This window comes from Apodemus sylvaticus, chromosome 9, assembly GCF_947179515.1.
Source record: "Apodemus sylvaticus chromosome 9, mApoSyl1.1, whole genome shotgun sequence".
Taxonomy (NCBI): Eukaryota; Metazoa; Chordata; class Mammalia; order Rodentia; family Muridae; genus Apodemus; species Apodemus sylvaticus.
The window spans coordinates 5,778,337-5,802,461 of NC_067480.1; the positions used below are offsets into that span (position 1 = coordinate 5,778,337).

General features: G+C 46.5%; 1 protein-coding gene across 1 annotated transcript in view; it reads left to right on the forward strand.

The window, feature by feature from the left end:
- Positions 1–24,125, forward strand: part of Arhgap28 (Rho GTPase activating protein 28) — a 176,055-nt gene that overhangs the window by 145,691 nt on the left and 6,239 nt on the right. The window contains exons 11-17 of the mRNA XM_052193410.1: positions 4,007–4,169; positions 7,581–7,663; positions 9,871–10,068; positions 10,709–10,822; positions 15,457–15,513; positions 17,907–18,031; positions 22,070–22,134. Of these exons, the coding sequence (XP_052049370.1) occupies positions 4,007–4,169; positions 7,581–7,663; positions 9,871–10,068; positions 10,709–10,822; positions 15,457–15,513; positions 17,907–18,031; positions 22,070–22,134 (805 nt within the window). The remainder of the gene's footprint in view (positions 1–4,006; positions 4,170–7,580; positions 7,664–9,870; positions 10,069–10,708; positions 10,823–15,456; positions 15,514–17,906; positions 18,032–22,069; positions 22,135–24,125) is intronic.

Here is a 24,125-nt window from a genome sequence, read left to right on the forward strand (position 1 = left end):
GCGTGGGAGCGTGGGAGCGTGGTGCCACTCACTCCTGATGCCATAGCAGTAGCTAAGAGCTTCATCATGATCAGAAGGCAGAGAGGAGAAAATGTGGGCCTAGCTTGTGCTTTTGAAAACTCAAAGCCCACCCCAGGTGACAAGCTTCCTCCACCAAGACCACACCTACTTCATAAGACCATGCCTCCTTTTTAAGGCCACGCCTCCTTCATGAGGCCACACCTCCCTCATGTGGCCACACCCCCATCATAAAACCACACCTCCTAACCCTTCTCTAATTGCGCTACTTCCTGTGCAATTAGCGTTCAAATCTATGAGCCTATGGGGGACATTCTTATTTAAGCCACCACAACCCAGCTGCATTGAGCATCAGAAATCTAGTCTTTGTGGCTGCCATTGTTCCTTTGATAGTATTCCTTGCCTTGCCGTAATACTCTTGAGTACTTCGGGTTATAGGTTTCTTCCGTGCTGCGATTCTTAGAACCTAGAATAGTGAAACATTGCCATCAAAACTGTTGTTTGTCTTCAGTCTGGAGTTTAAAATGCCTGGATCTGTTTAGCGGATCGACTGTTTCGGCTTCTTTGGCCTTTGGGAATCTTTGAGCCCAGGGTCCATCGGCTTTTACTTCCATTGCTAATTGCTCTCAGCTGAGACGCATTCTTAGGTTCTTCTTTTGGTCGGATTTCGTCTAAGCGTTCATAGCAGTGCTCCTAACCACCCGAATCCTCTCTCAGCTGCTCTGAAACCCAATTCCATTTATGGTAATGTCAGCATCTACAAAAAACCCCAGGGCAGCACTGTGAATCCCTGTGCTCTGCCTTCTTATACACACAGAGAGCCAAGCACTGTAGAGCAGTAAAGAGACCTGGAAGAGAAAACCTTTTCTGGAAGATTTCTAGTAATAGCACCCTTTGTGTGTCCTTTTGGGCACACACAGTGAGGCGTCCACACCTACCCTTTGGTCACCCCAGTCTGTGGGCACCCAGTGATAGGTCTTGAATGTGCATGTGGTGGAGAAGAAAGGATAGTGATAAAGAAGCCTGTGAAGGAAAAGGCACAGGGTGAGGGAGGCATCCCTTCATTAACTCACTTAAGCACACACTTGGGGGAGTCTGTGTCTAAGAAGGCTCAAGGTAGAAATGTAGCTATATGTAGCATATTTCTTGAGTGTAGAGAAAGCAAGTAGGCTGTCTATTGGCTCCTCCAGAGCAGAGGTGGACTGGTTGGTGGTGGAAGAGAGCCGGGAGGACCTGGGCTGTCTCTTCCTCCCACGTGGGGAGTTCTACACTGGGCAGAGTGGGGCAGGCCTAGACCATCGGCCTGCTCAGCCACAGGCTAGCACAGGTGGCTGACCACTGGGGCCTCACCAGCTGATGGAATCAGCCACCTGAACCTCTTGTGAATGAATGTAGCAAGTTCTCATTTGGAGAGATATCTGAGGCTGGCAGGTGGAAGTTCTGACTCCATTCATCGAGGAGCCGGTTAAATACTAACACAGTTTTATTTGGAAGTTGGATAACTTTCCAGTGGCTCGTGAAGTGAGCTTGTTTCGATTTATCATGTTCCGTTCTTAGGCAAGCCTCTGGGGAAAGCATACAGTAATGAGGATAAAACATGGACTGCTTTGGTTGTCTGAAGGTATCGGCTGAGTCAGAGACTCTAAAGAGAGCCAAAGAGTTGGACTTCCCAACCAGAACCAAACTCCTGCCTCTAAGCCCCTCTCTGTGCAGATCCACTGGGAAGAAAAACGTTTCTTATGTGCCCCAAGTGTGATGTTAGAGTGGAAACTACGTTTCTTCATCTACCCTTTGTGTGAAAACTGCTGACCAAAGGCTAATCACCCTTCAGCGCATTCACAGACACATAAGCTCCCAAACCGAATTTAGGACAACGTCTTTTTCCCTTACTGGGTTTGATGTTGTGTCAGCCGGTTTATTCTGCTGCTTGTTAGTCCACAGATGCAATCCAGATGTTTTCCTAGTTCTGGCTTCAGGAAAGCAAGCATGGAAGAAATGCCAGCCAGTGAGCAGACACTGAGGAAATGCTGTGGTTAGAGACAGTGGTCATGATACGCTGCCTAGGCCTTCACTTCTCCTTGACTCAAACAGTCAGGACCTGTGCTTGCTAAGTTTTCTGCTTCACTTTCCTCATCCCTGAGGTACATTTCCCATAGAACGTGCTTGGGGGAAAGGCGGTTTTTAAAAGCCACTGTAATTATTCTTGATTTGAGGCAAATAAGTGACAGCAGCCATTTGGGAGGATGCTGCTAGCGAGCGGCCCAGCCTTGGCTTTGCGTTCTAGATGATTAGTGGGCCTGACAGGGTCTCAGGCCCGAGAGGAAGCTGCTCACCTAGAGCCAAACGAGGGCATTGCTGCAAAGCCAGCTCCCAAATCTGAGGCCCACAGATCATTTGGAACCAATTTAATGCTTTGGAATGCCCAGTGATTTCCTTTTCAAAACATCACAGAAACTTGAGCCAAATGCTGGGAACGTGCTTTCCTGAAGAAGGCAGACTGTTTGACGTGTCAGCTCTCCTTTCCTCTGCTGCCCGTTGTCTTGAGGTTGGCTGTGGATGCTTCGGAGTTACGTTACCTCTTGTGTTTGGTCTCTCTCCCGAGCTGGTATCTTCAGGCTGGGTCTTTGTGGGTTTTGTGAAGATGCTTCAGAAATTGATGTAGCCTTGTTTGTGTTCCAAGGACATGGCTTTGATTCTGCTTGTGGTCTCCTTAATGGTAAACAAACAAACAAAAAAATAGGTTTCCATTGACTGATAGATTGTCTGGGTGGTTGGTTGGTTGATTGGTTGATTGGTTGGTGAGTTGGTTGGTTGATTGGTTGATTGGTTTGTTGATGGATTGGTTGGTTGATTGACTGGTTGGTTGGTTGGTTGGTTGGTTTTTTTTGAGACATAAACTCACCATTTGAACCCAGGCCAGGCTGCATACTCACCCGTATCCATCCTTGGCACCTAACTCAGATTTCACTTGACACAGATTTCAGTTTTGCAGCCTCAGGGAGCCAGGGAAGCTCTTGTGTCTGGCATGAGATGAACAAAATGGCTGTTCTTGCTTGAGGCTAAAAGTAGGCCTCTCACTTGAATGAGGCAGAGGCTGTAAAAAAGCGAAAGACTACCAGGGTCTCATCTAAGTATCTCTTTAGAGCAGTGAGAATCAGTCAAGGAGGTGACTTCAGCTGCCTATTGTTTGAGATAAATCCTCAAGTCTAAAGGCGTGGTTGAAAATGGGTTTGACTACAGTACAGAAGCTTAAAGAGCAGTTGCCACTGATAAACAGATGAACTGATAATACAAGCTTTTTCAAGTAGGAACTTAATGTGAGTGGAACTTACAGAGAGGCCCAGTGCTGTTTGCATAGTGCATTGGAGCAGAGGATGGGGCAGGCATACCAACATATGGAAGACATATGTGTGTGTTTGTGTGTGTGTGTGTGTGTGTGTGTGTGTGTGTGTGTGTTGGCAGAGTGCCGCTGTACTCATTCCAGGAAAGTCATTATTCTTCCTGCACACTGCAGTGAAGTCAGCGTTACTTTGTTGGGGGCATTTCTCTTTCCACATGTGAAAGAACAGAGAGGCACGAGCCGTGCCTGTGGTCTGACTGAGGAACAGAAGGGAGGGGAGCAGGAAGGTTATGATAACAGGAAAATAGCAGTTTTGTCAAATTTGAGCCAAGACTTTATCATGTGGAGGCTGTGCTATCCCACCCACACCACAGAAGTGAACCTACAGACTCAGTAAAGAGGTTTTATATTTGTGCAGAATTAGCCAATTGTTTCAAGATTATTGCTGTTTTCAGGATACCTCTGGAAATGCTCTTAAACGTTGATTTGCCAAGAGACATTCCAAATCAATCCTGTGGGAAGGTTGGGGTTAGCAGGTGTTAACTTTAGCCATCAAATTGCAAAACCAAATAGTGTGTGTAATGATAGGGAGAAAGAGGCTTTGCCGTCCAGCCTCCCTGAGTACTGACCAACTGCTTTGCTTTACAGCAGTACCGTGAGGAACTGGATGCCAGGTTCAACACTGACAAGTTCAAATGGGACAAGATGTGTCACAGAGAAGCCGCGGTCATGTTGAAAGCGTTCTTCAGAGAACTGCCCACCTCTCTCTTCCCTGTCGAATATATACCCGCCTTCATCTCTCTGATAGAAAGTAGGTGACAAAGTTAAATATGATTCAATACACTTAGACATAAGGTGGCGCAGCGTGTGAGCTTCCAGGATGCAGGGGAAGTGTCATCACACTGTGCCGACTGCTGGTGCCTGTGGGGCCCTGGAGTGAAATACCATTTATGATAGTCCTGGGTTCGCATATCTAAATCAGATTGCTGTTCCTAATTTTTTAATTTGCTAAGGAAGTAACCTTTCGATTTTAAGGAGACTGCAGTTTTTTTTTTTTCAGTTCTATAATTTCCAGGTGATGCTGTTAAATATTTGAAGTTGCCTGTTGACAGGCTCTGTCTTTTCGTTCTTCTACATTCCTTCTTTCACATTGTTTGCACACATTGAGAGCTGCTTTAAAACCTTGTCCGTTAGTTCCAGCCCCTGGGTCACCTCATGATCTGGGTCTTCTTCAAGAATGGGTAAATTCTTATCTTACTTTGTATGTGCAGTTAGTTAGAGTCTGTTCTGGATGATGTGTTTGGCTGTGGTGTTTAAATATGTCATTTGCTTGGCAAGGCCAAAGTTGCCATCAATCACTGGTACAGTGACTCAGCATTTAATTTATGTGTGTGTGTGTGTGTGTGTGTGTACATATATATCTGCGTGTGTATATTTGTGTCTGTGTGTGTGCTATGATTATGTGTGAGCACTTGAGTATATGAGTGTGTGTGGGAATGTGACTGCGTGAGTGTGTTATGAGTCTGTGAGTATGTATTTGTGTGTGTGACTGTGTGAGTGTGTGTCTGTGTGTGTATATGAGTATGAGCTATGTGTGTGAATGTGTTTGAGTGTATGAGTGTGTGTGAGTGCATGTTGTGTGTATTTGTGTGTAAATATTGTGTCTGTGTGTGTGCTGTGATTATGTGTGAGCACTTGAGTATATGAGTGTGTGTGGGAATGTGACTGTGTGAGTGTGTTATGAATCTGTGAATATGTATTTGTGTGTGTGACTGTGTGAGTGTGTGTCTGTGTGTGTATGTTAGTATGAGCTATGTGTGTGTGTTTGAGTGTATGAGTGTGTGTGAGTGTATGTTGTGTGTATTTGTGAGTGTGTAAATATGAGTGTATATATATGTGTGTGTGAGTGTGCATGTGAGTGTGTTCATGTGAGCATGTGCATGTGAGTGTGTGCATATGAGCATGTGCATGTGAGCGTGTGCATGTGAGCGTGTGCATGTGAGCGTGTGCATGTGAGCGTGTGCATGTGAGCATGTGCATGTGAGCGTGTGCATGTGCATGTGAGCATGTGCATGTATGTGCATGTAAGTGTGTATGCATGTGTATGTTGGAACCACCTTCTTCATACTACATGTAATTCAGAAAGCACAGATCATTTACCACTCATGTGCAGTTACTACATCTTTTCAGTCTTGGCCTCCGACTGGCTGCTCAGTTAAAGGACTGGATAGTTCGTCAGTCAGGAGGAAGACAGCTCCGTGCTAGGGTGCATTGGATAAATTAGCCACAAACTGTTAATGAGACAGCGTATGGCCAAGTTCCATCAGTAAAAGGAAAACAGAACATTTGCCAAATCAGACTTTTAATTGAGACAGAAACATCGTAAATCTCTGAAAGGGAAAGAGCTCCCACACCTACGCACCTGCATTTCTACACACCTACACACCTACAAACCTACAAACCCGCACACCTGCACACCTACACACCTACACACCTACACACCTGTACACCTACACACCCACACACCTGCACACCTACACACCTACACACCTGTACACCTACACACCCACACACCTGCACACCTACACACCTACACACCTGTACACCTACACACCCACACACCTGCACACCTACACACCTACACACCTGTACACCTGCATACCTACACCTGCACACCTGCACACCTGCATGTCTACACACCTACACACCCACATACCTGCACAATAACACATCTACACACCTGCACACCTGCAAGCCTGCACACCTACACACCCACACACCCGCCCGCCCACACACCCACACACCTACACACCCGCACACTTGCACACCTACACACCTGTACCCTTGCAAACCTGTACACCTACACACCTGTACACCTACACACCTGCACACCTACACACCCACACACCTGCACTCTTGCGTGCCTACACTTGCACCTGCATGTCTTGTCTTTCTCTCTGAGGCCTTCTGGGATCAATCCCATCTGATGATGAGGCTCTCCGCCTGCAATTCACGTAGCATGAGAATATGAGAATGCCTTGTCTGAGCTTGTAACTGGACATGTTCTTCCTAGGTCCTGGTATTTATTTACACATGCTCACATCAGTGTAATTAGCCTTTAGAGCATTAGCTAGGCCTATGGCATATTCTTTTTAAAAACTTTGGCATGGCTTCCTGAAGTCCGAGTGGGTAATGCTGAGGCGGTGTGATCAGAACTATGAATGTACCTCCCCTGTTCCCACACAGGGGTGTACACATGTCACCTGCCCCCTCCAACTCCAGCGCGCGCGCGCACACACACACACACACACACACACACACACACACACACTGCTGCACTAGGTTCTCATGTGAGATTTCCCTTACTATACTGCTCCGTGCTTTTACAAACAACCAGTGGTCTCCAGCCGGACTGTGAAGGGATCGTAAAAGTAGCCTACAGCTTGAGGACTCCCCGGGACTCCAGATCTCGGGCCTCTGCAGGCACTCCTCACCAGTAGACCATTTGGAAGAGAATAGAGACAGAGAGGAAAGCACTTTAGATCTTCAACATGGATACTACCCTGTGTGGTCGGACTCCCTGAGTATGAAGCTGGCCCTCTGGCGCCATCTTGTGTCATTAGGGAATAATGTTCTCAACAGTCTCCAAAACTAGCCATTTCCCCAATGTGGGACAGGCAATAAATAGCACTGGTCATAGAAGCAGTGTGCCCACATGTACAAAAACCACTATTTCTAGATACTGACTTGAACATCGTGTGCGTATTAACTTGTGTAATCCTCATGCCAGCCCTCTGGATATGCAAAAAGGGTGAATGCCTTAGGACTGAGTACAGGATTCAAACCTGGCTCTAGAACATATGTCCTTAGTAGCCATGGGCTGCTGTGTCCTTGAATGCAATCAGGTGAGCTTTGTCCTCTGTTTCACAGAGTCAGTCAAGGTCCTCAGACACAGCCTGGAAATGAAACCGTCCTATCAATCTATAATTAATTAAAGGATCTCTTTTGGCTACCTGCCTATAAGCAGGCATCCTGGGATTGAAAGGGAGGTGACAGACTGAGGCTCTTGTCCAAATGAACAAATTAACAGTGTCGGGCTCAAAAGCTGGGTCCTTCCCACTACGCTGTCAGAGCCCTCCTGCGCAACCAGATGTTCGCATGATTGCTGTCAGAACACATCAGTGTGGTTTCAAGCGTGTGATTATTTCTGTCTTCTTGTTAGGAGGGCCTGACATCAAAGTGCAGTTTCAAGCCTTGCACCTCATGGTCATGGCCCTGCCTGACGCCAACAGGGACACAGCCCAGGTAAGTGGGGCTTGTCTGGGGGAAGCAGACGTGTGACAGCTCATGGAGCCGAGCATGATGCAGCTCCCACCGCCTTGCATGCCCCTGCCCCATGATGTTGCCTTGAGGCAGACGCAGAGGATGGAGATTCTAGAACTCTTTCTGAACATCAGCATTTTGTTCCCTCGGTGCGGTGCAGTTGGGGGATGCTGAGGGGCTAAACGGGATTAAGTGTGGGGAAGAGAGAAAGATAAGAGGTTTATTACTCGGACCAGGATCCGAGTAAATGAGAGCAGTTAACACCTTAGAAGAATACAGTTCTGCCTGGAACTCACTCCAGCCTGGTGGGGGAATATTTCTAACGTATCTTTGAGGAGGGCACCTGAGACCACTGGACTGTGTGAGATTTCTAAAATATTCCCACGTTAGAACATATGCAGACACTATAATGTAAATAGCTCTAGGTTTTAGGAGTTTAGATATCACCTGGTAGGGTCTGGGCATTTTTCAGGATGGGAAAAAGCGAAGCCCAGGGAAGCGACTTCTCTGCTGACCGGCGACAGAGCGTCTGGTGCGTTGGCAGCTGAGCCTCCTCTTCCCTGCCCCCCCTAACCTTCAGAGCCATTGCTTTGTTGTATGCTGTAAAAGTGGAGATTCTCTCTTGCGATTTTGATTTTGACGAGTATGTTCTTAGAAAGCTGGTTATACTCAGAACAGGCACTTGGACCCTCTGAATTGACACTAATGTGTGATGATCTGAAAAAGCCCTTCATTTTAAGGCCAGTCGAAAGAATGCAGAAAATGGAGATGCAGGTTGCTTTCTCTCTGCGTGCTTTTTGGGGATGGGTGGGTGGGGAGGTGGGGTGAGGGGATTTCCAAGAGTGGAAGCACTGGGTAAGTTAAAAAAAAATATGTTGCGCATGCCCGTAGCCCTAGTCCTGGGAGTCTGAGGCAAGAGGACCATTGAGTGTTCAAGGCCGATGCAGACTTGTGTAGTGAGACCTGGTTGTCTAGCCTGCTCCCAAGGCATAAAACGCAGCCTCACCTCACTCCTTCAGTGCAGGGGTGCGGCCAGCAGAGCAATCCAATGTCAGGTCTGAGTACCATCCAATACTTTTCCAAAAGTTACAGATCTTAATTTTTATCTTATCACAAAACTCCACCTGATTTCAGATGTCTCAGTCAAGATGGCCATCCTTTCCTGTGCACAAGGATGGGAAAATTGACAAGTAAATCTGTGCACTTCTAGTGTGACATCTCAAAGGAAGACTGTGGGATGATGCACACTTAATTCACACACACACACTGGAATGATACACACTCACACCCAGATGCGCATACACACACACACACACACACACACACACACACACACAGTGGTAGAATCCAGACTTGAGAAAGCAAAGAGTTCCCTCTGGGCGTTCCAGCCTCTTGGTATAGTGCCAGCGGTTCTCGTAGGGGCTGAATCATGGTCCTTCAGTGCACTTTGAAAATTAACTTCCTTTTTTCTTTTAATGCTTACAAAAGCTGCATACAAACACTTGCTGTTCCAAGTGAAGTTTTATAATTAGAAAAGCAGTCAAAGGAACCAGACATCATGGTGCATTTATGTAATACTTGGGAAACTGAGACAGGGGGATCACAAGTTGGAGGCCAATATGAACAACCAAAGAAGCACACGGACTTCAGAAAGATGATCTGTCTAAAGTCATGTTTTAAGTGTCTACCTGCCTTTGCATTTTGGCCAAGGGAGGAGAGGCTACTGTTGCTTAAATGTTTGTTTTTGTTTTTGTTTTCTCAACAAACAGTAGATTGCTATTGGCAGCAGGGCTTTCAGTTGAGGGCGTTTTTACTTAAAGAATTATTTTCCTTCCTTCACGACAAAATTGCACTTATTTTGTTTGAGCCACGGTGTTTTCCTCTCCCTGGTTGATGTTTAATTTCAATATTTGTCAAGCTTGTTTAGGATTAAAAAGAAAGTCTATTATCTGTAGACTCCATGGTAATAAACCCGTAAAAAGGGAATAATTTTACAAAGCAGACAGTTGAATTAGCTGCTCATGTTTCTCCTTCTAAGCAATTTAAGGGACGTAGGACACATTTGCTCATCCTTGCCTACGGGCGCTTTCCTAGCAACACAATGAAGGGCTGTGAGGTGAGCCGTCACCGTCAGGGAAGCCAGTCAGTGGTTCACAGGGGTGTGACTCGGTTCTCCTGCCTCTCCTTAGGCTCTGATGACATTCTTCAGTAAAGTGATCGCCAACGAATCCAAGAACCGCATGAGCCTGTGGAACATCTCCACAGTGATGGCGCCCAACCTGTTCTTCAGCAGAAGCAAGCACTCTGACTACGAGGAGCTGCTGCTGGCCAGCACGGCGGCCCACGTCCTCCGCCTGATGCTGAAGTACCAGAACATTCTATGGAAGGTGAGTAAGGCAGCCATGGCTCTCCAGTGTCCCCGTGAAAGACACCGGCCGCAGGGACACACGAATGCTCGGGAGCGAGTGACCCTTGGAGACAGAGAGAGGTGGAAATGTCAGAAATATAGTTCCCAGTTGCTTGTGGCGTCCACGGACAGTCAGCCTTCTCCATCCACGGGCCCCTCAGCTCTGGGATTTAACCAAGGGTAACTACAAAGAGCCTCCCAATATTGTATATATGTACCAAACTTTCTTGTCACCTGTCCCTGAAAAGCACAATAAAACAGAGCCTTACACCACATTTGCATCGGATCAGACACTGTGAATCATGGAAAGTTGATTTTAAGTATAGAGAGGGATCCGTGAGGTTATGTGCAGACCTTATACCGAGGCCAAGTGACCATCCAAGGGCTTGAGAATCCAAAGGTCCTAGGACCAGCTCCTCTCGGAGACCACGGGACAGCAGGGCTCTTCAAACATGTCCAAAGCATATTTTCTCTTCTAAACTGAAACCCTCCTCATTTTTTTCCAATCTCAAGGACGCATGTCACAGCTCTGGGACAGTGAGGGCTGAAGTGATGACAGTTCCTTATCAAAAGGCCGAATCTACGAGGTGCCTCCACTTAAGGGTTTCTTTCTTCTCCAGGTTCCATCTTTCCTGATCACCCAAGTAAGAAGGATGAACGAAGCCTCCATGCTGTTGAAGAAGCAGCTCCCGAGGATGAAGAAGCTGCTGAGGAGGAAGACCCTGGAGCGGGAGGTGAGAGCATCCACATGGAGTGGGACCTACAGCAGGGTGTGGCAGGCCACCGCCTGGGCTTCCCTCTCAAAGGAGGGTGGCGTTGATATGCCACACGGACACTGGAAAGTCCCAATAAACAGGCCGCCACCGGGGTCTTTCTGTCATGTTGATTTACATGCTTTGGGGTTAGAGTTATTGAAATGTCAGTCTCATGAAGAGGGTTTGGTATTCCATGAATGACGTATAAGAATGCCCTTTTAGCGGTTTACAGGCAGGTAGATTGTCAGGCTGGAATGTGAAGTGTTCCCCAAAGGCTCCTGGGTTTGAACATTTGGTCCTTGGCCGGTGGCTGTTTGGAAATGTCTTGGAACTTTTAGGAAGTAGAGGCCCTCTAGAAGAAGTGGCTCCCTAAACTGGAGAGGTGGGGGAAGCATGGTCTGGAAGGGGTGGGGAGGAGACATGGTCATGAGAGGGGTGGGGAGGCGTGGCCTAGGCGGGGTGGGGAGGAGGCGTGGTCCTGGGAGGGTTGGGGGAGGCGTGGCCCTGGAGGACTTATTGCGGTCCTCTCCACTCTCTGTTTCCTGAGTTCAGCTGCTGCTGCCCTTTCTGCCATGGTGCATGTGTACCTGTGGGGCCATAAGCCAGACTGAGCCCTTTCTCCCTTCAGCGGTTCAGTCAGGGTATTCTACTGTGGCAGCAAGAACGTACCTATGGCAGTATATCAAATAAGCAGGAAAAGAAATTTCTTTGACGGTGGAAAAATGGAATAGATAACTGTCAATTTTTTAAAAAAAATTAAACTCATAGCATTCGCAGAGATTTTTATATTGAGCACACTTATTTATGTGGAGGTAGACATGGAAATATTTTTCAGAATAATTATCTTGCTTTAATTAAAAGTGGGGGTAGCAATGCAATCGAGGTATTGATTTTATTCAGCTCTGAGAGTGCAAAATCTTATAGCTCATTCTGCCTTAAAACACACACACACACCAATTAAGGATAAGGGATCTAAGTGACATGAATACTTGGGAGTCTGCAAGTGCGTGAGACCAGCTTGTCATTTTCATTCTGGAAGGGTTTAGTGAGAAAACTATGAGAAAGTCAGGAGGGCCTGATGCAGTCAGGGGGGCCTGGTGCAGTCAGGGGGGCCTGGTGCAGTCAGGGGGGCCTGGTGCAGTCAGGAAGGCCTGGTGCAGTCAGGGGGACCTGGTGCAGTCAGGGGGGCCTGGTGCAGTCAGGGGGGCCTGGTACAGTCAGGGGGGCCTGGTGCAGTCAGGGGGACCTGGTGCAGTCAGGGGTCCTGGTGCAGTCAGGGGGGCCTGGTGCAGTCAGGGGGGCCTGGTGCAGTCAGGAAGGCCTGGTGCAGTCAGGGGGACCTGGTGCAGTCAGGAGGGCCTGGTGCAGTCAGGGGGGCCTGGTGCAGTCAGGGGGCCTGGTGCAGTCAGGAGGGCCTGGTGCAGTCAGGAGGGCCTGGTGCAGTCAGGGGGGCCTGGTGCAGTCAGGGGGGCCTGGTGCAGTCAGGAGGGCCTGGTGCAGTCAGGGGGGGCCTGGTGCAGTCAGGGGGGCCTGGTGCAGTCAGGGGGGCCTGGTGCAGTCAGGGGGACCTGGTGCAGTCAGGGGGGCCTGGTGCAGTCAGGGGGGCCTGGTGCAGACAGGGGGGCCTGGTGCAGTCAGGGGGGCCTGGTGCAGTCAGGGGGGCCTGATGCAGTCAGGGGGGTCTGGTGTAGTCAGGGGGGCCTGGTACACAGTCAGGGGGGCCTGGTGCAGTCAGGGGGGCCTGGTGCAGTCAGGGGGGGCTGGTGCAGTCAGGGGGGTCTGGTGCAGTCAGGGGGCCTGGTGCAGTCAGGGGGACCTGGTGCAGTCAGGGGGGCGTGGTGCAGTCAGGGGGGCCTGGTACACAGTCAGGAGGGCCTGGTGCAGTCAGGGGGGCCTGGTACACAGTCAGGGGGGCCTGGTGCAGTCAGGGGGGCCTGGTGCAGTCAGGAAGGCCTGGCCCAACTCAGCTCATGCTTGGAGCCCTGGTATTCTTATCATACAAATTCCAGGACAGACCATGGTACTCATTTCACAGACTCGTCATTAGAGTGGACTCTCACGATATCTGCAAACCACCTTCTAAACTCTACGAACTACAATGCTGTGGGAATGCCAGTTATTTTAGTGTGTTGATGGTCTACAGGACACTAAGCTATACATTCCATAGACACATAAGCACCTAAAGACAAAATGCTTCAATTCCATTTGTCATGCCTTCGTTTGTAATTTTGATCGCAACAAACAAGGAATCATGAGGTTACAAATTCAGAATATTGGAAAGAGCTGGTGAGGTGGTGTCTCAGGTGTTTTCTGCAGAGCCCTGAAAACCTGCGTTCAATCCCTGGGACCCATGGGGTAGAAAGGAGAGAACTCTCCCCCACAAGCTGTCTTCCGATCTGCACAAATGTATACACCCCCAAAGAAAGAAAGAAATAAACTTGGAAAGGCTATGAAATAGAATTTAGTCACTGCTGACTTCCAGCCCTGGAGAAAACAGTAGCCCCCAGGGCAGCATGTCCACTGACACTCACACGTGTGTCCACGTCAGATCCTGTGCTCGTACAACAGACATGAATACGTTCAATCCTCTGTATCAGTGGGCTCTGCCTGTGAATATTGGAAATACCCTGTAAGTCATTGCTACGTTGGTTCTGAACATGTACAGACCCTTCCGGTGCTAAGTCTTCTCTAACACAGAACTCTGGCCCGAGCCCTACAGATCTAATTTCTAAAGTGGCCACACTGGCCATAGTATAACATTCAGAATGTCTATTCTTTAATTAAAGTTATTACCCAATCAAAAAAGACCAGACATACCTATCCTAAGCACTGAACAAAACTGCTTCAATAGTTTCTTTTTTTTTATTCGATATAATTTATTTACATTTCAAATGACTTCCCCTTTTCTAGCCCCCCACTCCCCGAAAGTCCCATAAGCCCCCTTCTCTTCCCCTGTCCTCCCACCCACCCCTTCCCACTTCCCCGTTCTGGTTTTGCTGAGTACTGTTTCACTGAGTCTTTCCAGAACCAGGGGCCACTCCTCCTTTCTTCTTGTACCTCATTTGATGTGTGGATTATGTTTTGGGTATTCCAGTTTTCTAGGTTAATATCCACTTAATAGTGAGTGCATACCATGATTCACCTTTTGAGTCTGGGTTACCTCACTTAGTATGATATTCTCTAGCTCCATCCATTTTTAAGAATTTCATGAATTCATTGTTTCTAATGGCTGAATAGTACTCCATTGTGTAGATATACCACATTTTTTGCATCCACTCTTCTGTTGAGGGATACCTGGGTTCTTTCCAGCATCTGGCAATTATAAATAGGGCTGCTATGAACATAGTAGAACATGTATCCTTATTACATGGTGGGGAGTCTTCTGGGTATATGCCCAGGAGTGGTATAGCAGGATCTTCTGGAAGTGAGGTGCCCAGTTTTCGGAGGAACCGCCAGACTGATTTCCAGAGTGGTTGTACCAATTTGCAACCTCACCAGCAGTGGAGGAGTGTTCCTCTTTCTCCACACCCTCTCCAACACCTGCTGTCTCCTGAATTTTTAATCTTAGCCATTCTGACTGGTGTAAGATGAAATCTTAGGGTTGTTTTGATTTGCATTTCCCTAATGACTAATGAAGTTGAGCATTTTTTAAGATACTTCTCCGCCATCCAAAGTTCTTCAGGTGAGAATTCTTTGTTTAACTCTGTACCCCATTTTTTAATAGGGTTGTTTGGTTTTCTGGAGTCTAACTTCTTGAGTTCTTTATATATATTGGATATTAGCCCTCTATCTGATGTAGGATTGGTGAAGATCTTTTCCCAATTTGTTGGTTGCCGATTTGCCCTCTTGATGGTGTCCTTTGCCTTATCTGAACAGAACACCAATAGCGTATGCTCTAAGAGCAAGAATTGACAAATGGGACCTCATAAAATTACAAAGCTTCAATAGTTTCTAAAGGAACTGTCTCTAAGGAAGTCCAGATGTTGGGATTAAGCTAGAAAATCCATCAAATTAACCAACCTGCTGGTTCTGGAGAGGAGCGTTTCTAGTGTATGAGGTACAACAGTCCAGCTGAACCTGACCTAAAGTATTGTAGGAGGATGTGTGCAGGTGATGTGCACCCGTGCCATGTTCTGCAGGGTTCTGTTTGAGGACCAGTGGGCACTGGTGTGTGTGGGTTTAGACCCGATGCTCTGACGATCCCAGCTGTGATTGCATGCACTCCATTCTTCATATGACTGGCAGCATACAGGGCGCACTGTCTTTTCTCTTGCTTCCGTGGCTTAAGAAGCAGTGGCATGTACCCTATGGTAGTATGCCAGCCCCTCTGCTTCCTCTCTAATTCCTCTGCAATAGCTTGGGTAGGCCACGCAGATCGGTGAGCCTCCAGTGGCATCCCATCTGGTTTTCTTATGACTTGAGCTTCAATAAGTAAACTAGCATATATGTCACTGTTTTCACAATGGAAGTCTGTTCATAGTTGAATTTATGAATGAGGGATTGTGTGGTCAAAGTGCATAAGCACCATATCACTTGATAAATGCCCAAACAGTTCCCACAAGGATTGTGGGATTCTCAGGGTTAATCTGAAAGGTGGAATGTGTTTTCTTTAGGTTTCAAGCCCCAAGACCTCAAAGGTACCACAAAAATCACCTTCCTCAAGAAGAATGGTAAGATTTTTTTTTCTGGCAAGTGGTGTGTGTGTGTGTGTGTGTGTGTGTGTGTGTGTGTGTGTGTGTGTGTTGTGTGTGTTTGTATAAGAGAGAAAGAAATATGCATGTGAAAAAGCATGTGTATGTGTGAGAGAGAAATGTGTGTGTGAAAGAGACTATATGAGTGTGCATGTATCTGAGTGTGTGTATAAAGGTATGAGTATATGTATGAGGGTGAATGTATATCTGAGTGTGAGTTTGACTGTGTATGTGAGAGTTTATGTGTTTGTGAGTGTTTGAGTATGCGTCTGTATTTATGTAAATGTGTGTGTGAATGTGAGCACATGTATGAGTGTGTGAGTGTGTGTTTGTGTGTGTTTGAGAGGGTATGAGAGTGTGAATGTGTATGTGTTTGCATGTATATAAGTGTTTGAGATAGTGTTTGCATTTGTGTTAGTGTGTATGTTTGTATATGTGTGAGCACATGCGTATTTGAGTTTTTATGTGTATGAGTGCTGTGTGAGTGTGTGTTTGTGTGTGAGTGTGTGTGTATGTGTGTGAATATGTGTGTGTATATGCATGTGTGTGTATGTGTGTGAGTGTTTGAGTGTTTGAATGTGTGTGTGTGTGTGTGTGTGTGTGTGTGTGTGTGTGTGTGTGATGCTGGTAATTGAATTTGGGGTACTGTGTCCACCGAGCAAGCAGGAAGCCTTCTATCACTTCTGTCATTTTTCATTTCTGAGATGGAACAGCTGTCTCACCTCCATCACCTGAATGTGAAGATTATAGGCATGTGCCACCATGCCAAGGCCCCTTAGCTTTTCTGAGGCCACTCCCACTACATTCTTGTCTGGTGTGAGCATCAATCTGTCTTTCAAGCTTGCTCTTTCCAGTTTGCACCTGAAGCAATGATACAGGAACTTTCACTGGTGGCTCAGGGCGCAGTTACATATCCTATACACAAGGTAGCAAGGCATCAGAATTATAAGGGATGTGAGTTTATTCTCTTAAGAGACACAATAATGTCCGAGTAGGAACTGATCTGACAGAGACCCCTGGGGAGCTCAGAGGAGAAGGTCGGAGATGGCAGAGTGTTTAAGGGATGTGACCTTGACTGCAGTAAGCTGTGGTCTCTATCCCCACTCCCCCAACTCAAATCCCTCCACATGGCACACTACCTTAGCTCTTGGTGGTGATACTAGACAGTAGAAAGAACGATAAGGACTGGCCTGGTGTTGCATACTCTGCTTTAGTTGTCTAGGACAACTGTAGCACTGTACCGTAGATGGGATGGCCAAGACAGTAGAGATCTATGCTCTTCTGATTTGGGAGCTTAAAATCCAAGTGAAAATGTCAAGTCAGTGGCTTTCTTCTGAGCACTGTGAGGGAAAATCTATTCCAGGCTTCTCAGCTAGCCTTTAGTGATGCCAACAGTGCTTGACTGATGTAGCCTCTGCTGTTGTGTTCCTGTAGTGTCCTCACTGTGTGTCCCCTCCCAGTCCCCACCATTGCCTTCCCATGGTGCTCTGTGTGTGTGTGTCCCCTCCCAGTCCCCACCATTGCCTTCCCATGGTGCTCTGTGTGTGTGTGTGTCCCCTCCCAGTCCCCACCATTGTCTTGCTGTGATGTTTGTACTGTGTGCCCTCTGTCTCTTCTCCTCTCGTTAGAACACAGATCTTATCAGAGTAAGATATTCTGGGTTGATTACATCTTTACTAATTACTAATTTACTAATACTCTTTACTCTTGAGTCTGTTTCCAAATAAAGTCACATTTCTGAGCTTCTGGGGTTAAAACTTCAATAGATTATTTCAAGAGCCCAGCTAACATAGTGTTCTAGTGTATACATTGTAGCAGCTCATACACATGTATATAATCAAGCACTCATGTGTGTGTGTGTGTGTGTGTGTGTGTGTACATCTTAAAGTAGGGTCTTTAGGATATTGTTCAATAAAGAAAATTGATAAATAAAGATACTGATAAGTATCATTAGATTTATACATATATATTCACTTATATATTCAATAAAGATACTGATACTCTATAATATAGTACTAATATGTGTATTATAGTACTGATACTATATTTATGAATATATTTTAAATTGCAGTTTTGAGGATCTTGTTCACTAAAGGTACTGGTAAATATCCTTAGATGCATGTCAGAATCCACATTATCTTCCCTGTTATCCCCGGGCATTTGAGTAATGCCTACATGTACAGTGAGAGGAGAGCCCCAGCTCAGATGCAGTGGTTGAGCTTCTGGTGAAGAAGAAAGGCGTGCTCCCATCTGGCTGAGCACTGTCATGTGTGTGGGTGCTTGAAAGTCCCCGATTTCCACCTCCCGAGTGCAGTCATTGAACTGACATTCACGGTAATTTGATCAAGTTTTGCTCTTTTCCTCGATGACAGTCTGATGTGCCAGAAGGTGTCATAAGGGTCCACGCTCCACTTCTGTCCAAAGTGTCGATGGCCATTCAACTCAACAGTCAGACCAAAGTCAAAGACATCCTGGCAAAATTTCAGTATGAGAACAGGTAAGTACACCTGTCTGCAGGCCACGCCCACAGATGGGCATGTACCAGTCTGCAGGCCACACCCACAGATGGGCATGTACCAGGTGGGCCACCCACACTGCTGCAGCTGTGGCTTCTGAGCAGCTGCAACTGTTGCCTTGCAAGTTTACAAGTAGATTACATGGGTTACCATTTGAGGATAGTTAGACAATAGGATTATCACCAACAGGCTGGCTTCTAAAGGAGTTGGTACGATGGGATTCTTTTATTAAGATTTATTTTGATCTTTTATTTATGCATATGTGTCTGCAGAGTGCGAAGGTACCCACAGAGGCCCAATTGCGTCCCGTGGAGCTGGAGTTACAGGCAGTTGTGAGCCACCTAAAGAGGGTGCCAGGAACTGAACTCAGTTTACTGGAAGACAGGCAAGCCTTAATGGCTGAGTAGCCTCTCCAGACCCATGATTCTTTTCTTGAAAATGTGATTTGATCAATGACTTTATCTTTCATTAGAACAATAAATATGGCAGTTGCTTTTGTCAATATCTCAGTTGCGGGGTATCATGTAGCTCCCTGGACACCATTACTGCTCCTTTTAAAACCTGTAAGCCCTCACCCTCGGCGTCTGAATGGTGCCCACAGCACTCGGCACGAATCCCCAGAAGTATCCATAAAAGAAGCATTAGCCGATCTTACAGGAATGCGTACTTACATAGAAACAACTGACCCTACGGTGTACAGATGACAAGCGCTGGCTTAAATTTATTAGTTGGAATGTAGGTGCAGGTTGTATTATTTCTAGTGAAATCTGTGTAGATCCTTAAGTGTTTGGAGCAAATTCAGATGAAGTAGCCTCGTTTTGGTGTACATGTACATGGACCTTGCTCATATAATAGTTTTTAACTGACAGATGTTATACATGGGGGGTTAGTTAGTGATTATGACTGGGAAAGACAGGCATGGTTCTAAGGGCAACATAAAGGTGTCCGTAGTGATAGAACTCTGGCACTGAGCTCTTGACTGGGATGGGGACAGGGGTTAACAAGCCTCTCTGACAGTGTGTTGAACTCAGTGTCCAGTGGGTGCTACTGTCACTGTATTCTGAATACAAGGGGTAGATTTTGATATCCTGATTGGGGTGTTAGGCTATAATTTTGCAAAATGTTACCGTTGGTGAAAATGGGCATAAAGAACTTGTATTGTTTTTAACAGCTATATGTAAAGCTATAATGACGTCAATGGGGATAGAAACAGCAGAAGCCAGAAGCAGATTGTAATGGCTGGTTTTCAGGTTTTGGGGCGTGGAAAGAATCTAAACAGGCAAAGCATGTCATTGGCTTCCAATAAGTTATTTTATCAATCATAAGGGCTGGTCATTTTGCAAGTGCTTCAAGTTGTATACTCGTGATTCACGAAATTTTGTGTAGGCAGTCTCACACGCACACACTTAAAAAACTTAAGTCCAGCCAAGTAAGCTGCCCAAAGGAGAGAGAGCCAAAGGCAAGAAGGTGGGAGCCCTTGCCCCACCCTCATGAAGAATCAAGTGGCCAAAAATGTGGTGTGTCCTTTTTTTTCAAAGATACAGATAATTTTTTTAACATTTATTTATTTTATTTATATGAGTACCCTGTAGCTATCTCCAAACACACCAGAAGAGGGCATTAGATCCCATTACAGATGGTTGTGAGCCACCATGTGGTTGCTGGGAATTAAACTCAGGACCTCTGGAAAACCAGTCAGTGCTCTTAACTGCTGAGCCATCTCTCCAGCCTGTGAATCTTCCGTTTGATACAAGGCCTAAGAACTTTAGCATTGAACAAGTCATCAGCCCCAAAGAGATTTCATTCTCTCCATCAAATGGCTCCGCCACATCAGGCTGCAGTGAAAGGGCCCTCCTCTCTAAGCGGTTCAAAGTGCCTCCTGCCATAAACCAGTTCACCAGGCTCTGGACCAGCAAACAGCTGCCCAGCTGTTTAAGCTTGCCCACAAGTACAGGCTGGAGGCGGCAGAAGAAGAAGCAATGTCTGCTGGACCACTCTGAGACAAAAGCAGCCATCAATATGGCCACCATCTTGGTGAAGAACAGGAAGGCTCAGCTGGTGCTGATCACCTATGACATAGACACACACACACACACACACACACACCCGAGCACCCGAGTTGATAGTCTTCCTGCCCATCCTGTGTAACAAGATTGGGAGTCCCTTATTGCATCATCAAGAGAAAGGCCAGGCTGCAGCAGCTGGTCCACAGAAGATGTGCACCTCTGTCTCTTCACATAGGTTAACTTGGAAGATGGTGGTGCTCTCGCTAAGCTGGTAGAAGCTATTAGGACAGACACAATGACATCCAGCACCACTGAGCAGGCAGCAGCCTGGGTCCTAAATCTGTGGCTCACATGGCTGGACAAGGCAGAGGCTGAAGAACCCGCCACTGAACTGGGTTAGATGTACACTGCTGGGTTTTTTGTACATAAATATAGTTTTAAGAATTATCCTAAAAGAATTGCATTAAAAAGGAAAAGGAGACTGGACAGGCTAACAGGAGTTACATGGCATCACTTGAGTCTAGTGAAGAGTCTCCTCATCCCCGGGGCAACCAGAGCCAGTACTTAGCATTATAATACATAGCAACTACCAAACCAACATGGGGGACTCCAAACCCAACCATAGCAGAAACATGTAGATAGCATTTGACCAATGGAAGTATGGAGATGTTCATAATTAGCTGCTAAGGAAATGCAAATTACAACCCCAGTGGCAACCACAGAGGCACAACACTACACACTCATGAGAATTCTAAATGGTACTCTACAGCAGCATAGCGACACCAGATACTGCAGAGAGCTGAGTCACCTGCTCTCTGTGTGGGCAGAGTAAATAGTTCAGCAACACCATAAAGCAGTTGGCGGCTTGTTATAACATGAATGACCACGTGGTCTAGCGTCCACTGTCCTGGACATTTATTCCCCGGGTTTGAAGACAGCGCACCTACACAACCCAGAACACCAGAACAACCTCGCTAAACAAAGCCAGATAAACCCTAGAAATATGTAAGTGCATAAGTGACTAAACCATGCCGGATCCCAAGGCACTCTCTGCCACAAAACCCAAAAAGTCACTTGGGTCTCCAGGGATTCGTGCAGAGCGGGATGACAGCTTCCTAGCTGTTGGCTCGGTTTTTACCAAACTTGGGAAATAAGAAACTCTTAAAATACAGAGAAGGTAATGCTTGTTTGCTGGGAATGAAGGATCAGGTTCAGGCACTAACAGGGTGGATATCGATGTTCTAGGGCAGTGGAAATGGCGTCTTTACTGAATCAATGCCAAGGTTGTCTCGAGATGCTGCTGCTGCTGGGGGTGGGGGGACCATGAGTGATACCTGGGATCTACACATATGATTTCTAAAAATGATACCAAAATCTATAGTTGTCTCAAAGAAAGATCACTTTGCTGAAAATACAAAGGTAGTAATAACAAAGGAGGGGCAAGCACCTTCTTCTTCCCAGCAGAGTGGGAGGCTGCTCCTGGCTCACCATGATTGACTCCGACATTTTGAAATCTCTTGTCCCTGGGATAGAAAAGTTGAATTGGGCAATTGCTTTCCCTGACTGCTTTTTTGTATATGGCCAACTTGGAAAGAAATGGCCTTCAGGTGGTTGTTAAAGCACTAGGGAAGCTTAGAGCAGTGACCGAGAGTAAAGAGGGAATCCATTCAAACTCAGCAAACACAGAAACCAACCTGGCTTCTTTCTGAACAGAGAGGATCTGGCCAGTGGCAGGGCAGTCCTAAAGAGGTGGCCACGCCCACATCCCCTCCTCTCTCCTGCAGTGTTGACTCCTGCACTGTGGTACCCTGTCACCATAGCCACGCCCCCCCCAGCATCCCACTGATTGGCAGTTGTCTAAGCTGCTCTAGACTCAGGTTCTTGTTACTATTGTCTTGATATCAGTCATTATAAAGTTCTGTGGAATATATTTCATCAAGATACAATGACCTATCAGTATTCACTGTGGATTCAGAAAGAGCCCTAAACTGCTTCTGTCTCTGTTTCTTATAGTCATGGTTCATCTGATCGTATTAAGATGCAGAACCAAAGGTTATACGAAGTTGGAGGAAATATAGGTAAGGATTGTTCAATAATCTCTATAACCATATTCCATGATAAGTTGCTGTTATTGTAGAGATGGGTTGTTGTGGCTGTTATTCTTTCTTACAGATTAAAATGAGATCAGGAAATACCTGGGGGGGTGTGAAAGTAGTTATATGATTTTTCTCTAGTATTCTCAAAATCGAAGTAAGGTTAAAGATTTGGGGGCCTTTTCATCGTGACTCTTAAAAGTTAGAAATAGCCTCTTGCTAGACTCAAAACAGAACAGAGCTAAGACCTCGCAGATCATGCTTCCTGTTCTGGCCAGAGGTCATTCTGTCTCCCAGGAGCAGGTCAAAAGGTCATTGTGCCTTTGTCCATGTGTCCTCTGCGGCTGACATGGTCTCTCTGTTCTCTCTTATTTGTGGCAAATGCTGCTCTGCTCTCCTTGGGGGTTTTCTTCCTGCCCCAATCAGGGCCTTGCTCTACCCGTACTTCAGTTTACCCCTTCACCATAACCCTTTCCCTCCCATCAGAAACATGCCCACCTTAAATGGTTTTCAGAGCACCAAGGAACATTGGGACTGTGACACAGGCTGAACAGGGAGTGCATCCTGTTTTCACAGAACGCAGAAATAAAACCCGACTTCTTTTAAATGGAGAGAAGCGTGGCCGTTGGCAGGGGGTAGGCTGGCAGCGGTGCCAACACTGCCACCTGCCTTGTGCGCTGTACCGCTATGCTAGCAGTCTCACACAAAGGAATTTGGAACTCCGGAGGATAGTGAGTTTCAGAGCACCTTAGAAAATAAGGTGGACCTGTGGCTCAAACACCAAAAAAAAAAAAAAAAAAAAAAAGGCTTTTTCTGATTTCTGTCCTCTTCTGAAAACTCCTGCCACTTTTAAGTCCACTCCTGGTTCTTTGCTTCACAACACACCATCTTCAGTCTGCTGCCTCTCCTACATTTCTTCTTCCAGTTTCTTCTCTCTTGAAACCACTCTAGTCAAGCGTTCTCCCCAACTCTTCACCCAAATCATGCTCTAAATCTCTCATCCTGGACCCCCAAGAGCTCGCACTGAAACACAGGCACTGCCTCTAAGTTAAGTGCCTGGCTTGAGGGTCCCTGCCTGAAAAACACTTGGCTCCACCTCCCTGAGTTTCTGAGCTTCTGCCAGCATCTCCGAGTGTCTGGTTCCTTCTCAGCTCTGGTGGATGTAGTCCTTGGAAGTCCGGGTGTATAGACTGCATAGCTTCCTAGGTGAACTCAGTTGTCTCATTGATTAAATTCACCTGCTTGATAATGTTTCGCAGATGGGCCTCCTAGTCTCCTCTCTGGACCCTACACTTGTGCAGGCTCACTGCCCGGTCACCTCCCATTGGCTGGGACGGTTCTCGCTCCACCTGCTCACTGCCTGAGCATTTCTCATTGGCTGGGACAGTTCTCGTTCCACCTGCCATCTTCTTTTTTTTTTAATTCGATGTATTTTTTATTTACATTTCAAATTATTTCCCCTTTTCTAGGTCCTCATTCCCCTCAAGTCCCATAAGCCCTCTTCCCTCCCATTGTTCCCCAATCCACCCCTTCCCACTTCCCTGTTCTGGAATTCCGCTATACTGCTACACTGAGTCTTTCCAGAACCAGGGGTCACTCCTCCGTTCTTTTTGGACATCATTTAGTATGTGGATTATTTCTTGGGTATTCCAAGTTTCTAGGTTAATATCCACTTATCAGTGAGTGCATACCATGATTGATCTTTTGAGACTGGGTTACCTCACTTAGTATGATGTTCTCCAGCTCCATCCATTTGTCTAAGAATTTCATGAATTCATTGTTTCTAATGGCTGAATAGTACTCCATTGTGTATATATACCACATTTTTTGTATCCATTCCTCCGTTGAAGAACACCTGGGTTCTTTCCAGCTTCTGGCTACTACAAATAGGGCTGCTATAAACATAGTGGAGCATGTGTCCTTATTGCATGCTGGGGAATCCTCTGGGTATATGCCCAGGAGTGGTATAGCAGGGT